Below are 6,826 nucleotides of genomic sequence, written 5' to 3'. Positions count from 1 at the left end.
CGACCAACTCAGGCCAGGTGTGCAGCCAACGTCTTCTAATTGTGGCTTCTCTGATGTGTGAACCATAACCTAAACACTTCAGCAGGGGCCGTTGCTTCTCTGCTGCGTGCCTTGCAACCACCCAAGTCTCAACTCTCAACCAACCTTTGTTTAGCAGTCAGCACACACGGATCCAGATCTACCTGCCTGCTCCAGGAACCAGTGCAGTGTTGCTAAGATTAGCCATGAGAGGGTTCTGAAAGATAGGGGCTCCAGATGGGTGGTTTTTTGACCGGGTGAGCAGGCAACCACCAACTTAAAAACGGCCATAAAGTGTGGCTAAACAACTTGACTTTCTAGCCTGATAGAGGCGTCGAAAGGCGCTAATGACTCCACACAATGTTGGAAGCGAAGGCCGAGTAGCGCAAGCAAAGGTAGATTCCACTGTATGTATGTGGATTCAAGGGTGTGATTATTGGAAAGGTTGATTGGTTAGTGGGCAATATATCACACCGGCCAGGCTTGGGGTCTACTCTTCACAGAAAAGCTCAAGCTTCTTGCATGGCCTGAAAATGTGACAATCATGGAGCGCTGTCGCATGAACGATCTTCGCTCTCATCAGCCATCGATCTCTTGTCGATTTGTCATGCCGCTTGATTTTTGCAGTAAAAACCATCATTGGGTTGGTCACAGAAACTGAAGACCTTCATGTGTACTTGGGGAACAGGAAGAAGCTTTCTAAAATCAAAAGTAAGGGGGTGTTAAAAAATGATGCAAAACAATCAAACAAAATTAATAAACCATGTTGCATTACTAGCTGTCATCTACGGAATACTTAGCTCTGACCTGACCACCAACACCACAAGTTTCTAATAATGCAGACATCCTATACTGCATCCTTTAGAGGAAGAGGAGAGGACACTCATAGCATAATAGACAAGGATCTTATTACAAATCTAGTCAACTTAGCAAAGAAAATAACAGAAACAAGCTCGCATCTTCGTGAGGAACAAGGGTCAAAAGGATTCGGTACACTTCATGAGGCAGTACTCAATTAGCCCTACACCCAACTTACAGAAACAAAAGCATGGATCATCAGTTCAAAGTCACAAGCCGTTTGTCCAAACATGATATAAAGTAGTTAGCCCTCCCATATCCTCAAGCAGTTCACCTTACATACTTATGGTAGTTCTTCATCACTGGCGTCCAGATTTGCACCGTCTATTTCGTTGCCTGTAGGAGCAACGAGGCGGGTACCTAGTTGTTGTGTTAGCTTCAAGGCACTACGGAAGTGTGGGCAGTCTGCTTTATATGCAGGAACGCCATTGCTCCGAAACCATTTTGCCCAGGCTTTGCTAAGCTTGGATCTTGTCTCTGTCTCCTTCTTGAATATCACGTCAATTCGAGTTTGTTTTAGCACCCGGCTAGGCACAAGGTCTGCATCCTTTCCTTGATCTGTGTGCTTTGACTTGCCGAATGTCCCTGCAGGGCAAGAAGAGAATGAAAGAGTCAAGGCCCAAGTCAGACAAACCCACAATATCCACTCGTTCCAAATCCCCGCTTGGAATCTTGGCAATGAAATTGGCACACACGAACCTGTTATATATATATATATTTTTGTTGTAAAAAATTCAAAGGAATGAGGTAATAATAAATCACTAACTAGCAGGGCAGCAGATGAAATCATATTTCAGATTAAGGACATTGCTAATAGTAACCCAGAATTCAGCTACTAATCGACCTATCAAAGTCCAAATTCCGATGTATAACAGATTACAGACCCATAAATCCCAAGATACATGTATGTTACCTCCTTCCGGTAAGGTTTCACTCGAGGTAGCTGCTTCGTTACCTCCTGCTGCTCCTACACCCCATGAAGCAAGGAGGTAATCATTTGCAAGAGGTGCAAAGACGTCACCAGTCCTCCTCTCGCATACCGCCAAGTCACTCACTAGCACAGAGAAGTGATATCATCAGACTGGGAAAATGGAAAATGGGGGGACAAGAGGGAAGACCAAGAGACTGAGAAAACAAGCAAAAAAGATGAACTCAGACCTCATAGTCTTGTCTTGAGTGTTAGTGTGAGTAGGTGACAGATGAGTTTGTTGCACAGACAAATGATAAATGGTCGTTGGTGTGATATTGTGGGAAAAACTACTGGTTTTAACAGAATAACTGTAAGAACTAAAAGCAGCAAAGGGGGAATTGAACATCCAAAAGTGAAAATGTTGCAAGAACATTGTTTCATCGCCTAGCCTCACGTTTTTACATTTTCTCGGCACACACACACTAACTAGTCAGTGACCAAGAACTTATAATCCTCAGCCTAATGCCACAAGATAGGAAAGATGCGGAAAATGAAAAAAAAAACAGAAAACACACTAGTTTTAACAATAGATACACAGAAAATCATCTAATAATAAGTGGACCTCTTACTGATTCCATAGGATATGAAATGAGCGGAGAATGATAGAAAGCACAATGACTAAACAGTGGAAGTTTTGCCAAGTCCCGTAATGGTTTTACATCCAGTCATGGAATAAAATTAGTTAAAACTATCTGCATTCTCTGAACATGACATTAGTCCAGTCTTCACTAATATCAAAGAGAATATGAATACGACAAGTAGATTTAAGCAGTGACACAAACACTTCAGTACTATCACATTATTCCAGGAAACAAAACAAGTACTACTAAAAATAATTCAATATTTTTATCTGCCTCCAATTTAAAGACAGAGAACTACCTGCAGTATAGAAACTTCTGTAGGGAAGATAGGAAGTATTGCTGAAATTGTCTTTGCCGAGATTCCAGAACTGCATTGACTCAAGTCGAATCATGCAGAAACCGATGTCCGTCCTTATATAAATCACATGATCAACTTCATCATATCCCATTAGTAAATTGTCCAGTCCCCCCATAGGCCCCAATCCAAGGATCGTGTTCAGTTGAACGGTCTTCTGCAACACCCATCCAGCAACACCATCATCACAACTGACCTTCCGCTCCCACATTTCGAATCTATAGCATGACAGAATGGCGAGGCCGACACAGCCACCGTCTGCTACCATGACCTGAAGGCTACGAGGACTATAGTACACCAGACCTTGCGGCATCTCGATATTGGCTAGGCTCTGCCTACCCAAATCAAACTCCAGTATGCCTTCCCCATCATCTCCAGGAAACAACCAGTAAAGGGCATTTCCGATAAGTGTACTGGGTTGCTTCAAATCATACATCTCACGATTCTCTATTGAGATGATATCGCCCCATATGCCAGACTCGGATGAGTAGACAGAGGCGAAAGCTTGTTTATAGTCGTCACTGATGCCCATCAAGACCACCTGAAATGGACTGGCGTGGCAATCGCCGTGCACGTGGCCTTCGTCGCCGGCAACGCAAATCACGGCGGCGTTGAAGACGCCAATCTCCTTTCCGGTAAACACTGGTGGAACGACCACACAACGGCGGCCTCCCGTGGCGGGGTCAAACAGCACGACCTCGCCCAGCCGTTGGGCGAAGAAGACGACGCGCCCATGGCGGCAGTCGAATATGTCCATGTTCATGCTGCGGATGTCTCGAGGGAAGAAGCGCTCGTGCGGGATGTGGTCTGGAGGGTCGAGATCGGACCTGAAGTAGGGGTGCCCGGTGTGGCCCATGACGAGGCCGAGGAGGGGAGGTTTCCGGTGTTGGTCGCGGAAGCCGCGGAGGAATTGGGGGTCGCTGACGACGTCGCGCCACTGCTTGCAGACGACGGAGACGCGGGGAAGGGTGGAGGGCTGAGGCGGGATGAGGAGGAAAATCTTCCGTAGGAGGTCGTCGTCTTCTAGCGCCGCCGGTGGCGAGGCGGGACGTGCGCCGCGGCGGCGGCGGCGGCGGGTCATGGTGTCGTCGACTGGAGGGGGGGAGCTCCTTTTCGGCGCCTTCTGCGCCACTTAGCGCTCCTGGCGCTCACGCGGGTCTCCTTGCGGGCCGGCCCAACAACCTCTTCCAAAAGAAAATCAAAGATTTGTAATAAAAAAGTTCGCCATTAAGGATAAAAGTTCAATTTTTTAAAAAAGTTCATGCAATTCGAAAAAAGGTGAAAAAAAGTTCACAATTGAAAAAAAAATTCATTGATTTTGAAAAAAATTCACAAAATATGACAGAAGTTAATCGATTTTGGAAAAACACCTAACCAAATTTGAAATAAAGAGTTCATCAAATGCGAAATAAGTTCATCAAATGCGAAATAAGTTCATCAAATTTGAGAAAAAGTTCATTGAATTTGAAAAGGTTCATTGAAATTGAAAAAATTTCATTGATTTCAAAAAAGTTCACCGAAATTATAAATAATTTCATCGATTTTCGACAAAGATCACCGATTTGGAAAAAAGTTCATCGATTTGGAAAAAAGTTCAAAATTTTAAAATAAGTTCATCAATTTGAAAAAAGTTCATCGAATTAAAAGAAAAGTTGACGTATTTGCAAACAAAATCAACGAACCAGGATGAAAAAAAATAAAAAACTGAAAAAAAAGCGAAAAGGAAAATGAAAGAAAGAAAAAAGAAAAAGGCAAAGAAAGAATAAAAGAAGGAGAAAGCTCAGGTTTGCCAGATCTCTGCATAGTGGCGTAGTGGTTGCATGAGAGTATCTAGGTCAGGAGGTCGCGGGTTCGAATCAGATCCAGCGCGTCGCTTTGTTTTTTGCAGTTTTAAACACAGAAAGTAATACCTAGATGGGCGGCCCAGCTGACGCGCCTGCAGGACCGGCGCCTACAGCGCCAAATAGGGTTTGCCCTGGATGGGTGTGGGGGATGTGGAGTAGTAGACTGTCGACTGTTTGTGGCCCTGGCCGGCCCATGAGATGTCTAATTTCAGTGCTTTGATGAATTGGTTAAATCAACATTTGACCTTTTCTAGTATTTTTCCCCTATGCATGACTAGGGTTAGTCTCCTCTCCGTGATTTCCAATCGCCGATGAGTCCTTGGATCCGCTCATCGTGCGGCACAAATTGTTTATCTCCAAGACTTAAGACCAGGCTCACGTTGACCGCTACATGTGCGGCTATGTCAGACACGCAATCGGCGGTGAGTGGCAGCTCTAAGGGCAGGGGTCAAGGTGAGCTGGTGATTTCTTCGATCAACTAAGCCTACATGATGAGGATTTAGATCTTCTGGAGATTAAAAAGGATGATTAGATTAAGAACAATGTTCGTTGGCTAGGCCTCACTAAGGTTCAAACAGGAAAAAATCAGTCAAGCAGTGTTTTTCGAATCGTCATAGAACTTGGCGTGGTAATGATGCTAAAATATTTCATAAATGGCTTGTAGTTATCCGCGTGACTTGGGTTGACCGTTTTAGAAGGCGGCCAAATCTAAATAGCTTTGATCTTAGCTTTATCAAGTTCAATGCATTGTGGGTAACAATATAACCAAGAAATGATGCTTACCCGATGCAAAGGATGCACTTTCTAAGGTCATCAAACAAATGTGCATCTCATGAAACATTAAAAAACATCACATAAATAATTCAAGCGTTAATCCAAATGTTTGCTATAAATCAGTATTGCTCCCCTTATTTCCATGTCTTGATCTAAAACTAAGTTGCCATAGTCTTGTTCTTATGCATCATTCGAAGGTCTCTTCATCAAAATCATGACATGCTTGGTGGGATATTTTCGACGAAAGTGACCAAACCCTTTGCATTGGTGGTAGTGAATATTTCCCGTGTGCAACATGAAAGCAAAGTAAGACGAATAGTTGTTCCTGGTGCAGCAACATAAGTGTTGATGCCACAAGTGTGCCTTCTATTGAGTGGGGGATGTGTGGGACTTGTTTTGATGTTGGAGGTGGATGGTGCAGTGGTGCGTCTAGAAGGCAGAGCATGCGAATTATGCATCCATGGAAAAGTACAACATGTAGAAAATTTAGACCTTGCACTCCATCATTGCTCATGCACTTGTCGTCTTTTTGCAAGACTTGTCTATTGATATGTCATATCATTGCCCTTTATTGCTTTCCGCGGTTGTAAACGCATACAAAGGCAGAAGGTTCAAATTTAAAGCTTTTTGGCTGAATAAAGAAGGCTTTCTGGATGTGGTTTCATAAGCGTGGAATGATAGTCGGATCTTTGAGGCAAATCCTATTGCCTGGTTCCTAGCTTAGCTGAGGAAACGGCTTGCCCCCTTCAAAGATGGAACGCCAAAAAGTTTAGTGAAGTACAAGAATAGATAATTTGGGCAAAAAGTATAATTGAGTTGTTTGATCAAGCCGAAGATTCAAGAATGCTATCTTTTGAGGAAAGATGTCTAAGAAGAGAAGTTGTTTGATCAAGGATATGCCCAAGGAAAAAAGCGTCGGAACCCGACGGGTTTACCATTACCTAGCAAAAGTGTTGGGATGTGATAAAGGAGATATGATCAAGATTTTCTATAGTTTCCTTGCACTGGATAGATGGGATTTTGAGAAAATTAACTTGACTCGTCTGGTGCTCCTTCCTAAAAAGCATGGCATGTGTGAACCTAATGACTTTAGGCCAATTAGCTTGGTCCATAGCTTGTCCAAGATTTTCTGGAAGGTTCTGGCAAGGAGACTGACCCTGGTCCTTCCCTTGATTATTGGAGAAACTAGTGTGATTTCCTCAAAGGTCAATGTTTGCATGATAATTTCAAACTTGTCTACTATTCAACCAAACTTCTTAAGGATAAAATATGTGAAAGTCTTTTGCTAAAGCTAGATATCGCTAAAGCCTTTGATTCCATGGGCTGACCTTTCTTCTTGGAAGTCATTACGAAGAAATATTTTGGGCAGAAGTGCAGGGCTTGTATTACAATGTTACTCACAGCGGCCTCCACTCAAATTATCATC

General features: G+C 43.4%; 1 protein-coding gene across 1 annotated transcript; it reads right to left on the bottom strand.

Moving 5' to 3' along the window:
• Positions 1-878: 878 nt before the first annotated feature.
• LOC123052185 (uncharacterized) lies at positions 879-3,912 on the bottom strand. The gene is made up of 3 exons (XM_044475290.1): positions 2,726-3,912; positions 1,790-1,930; positions 879-1,461 (listed from the first exon to the last, which is right to left on the bottom strand). Exons 1-3 carry the CDS (start codon positions 3,861-3,863, stop codon positions 1,160-1,162), a joined length of 1,581 nt encoding a protein of 526 aa, XP_044331225.1. The 5' UTR covers positions 3,864-3,912; the 3' UTR covers positions 879-1,159.
• Positions 3,913-6,826: the final 2,914 nt, after the last annotated feature.

This window comes from Triticum aestivum, chromosome 2D, assembly GCF_018294505.1.
Source record: "Triticum aestivum cultivar Chinese Spring chromosome 2D, IWGSC CS RefSeq v2.1, whole genome shotgun sequence".
NCBI lineage: Eukaryota > Viridiplantae > Streptophyta > Magnoliopsida > Poales > Poaceae > Triticum > Triticum aestivum.
This window is presented reverse-complemented; position numbering and strand designations above follow the sequence as displayed.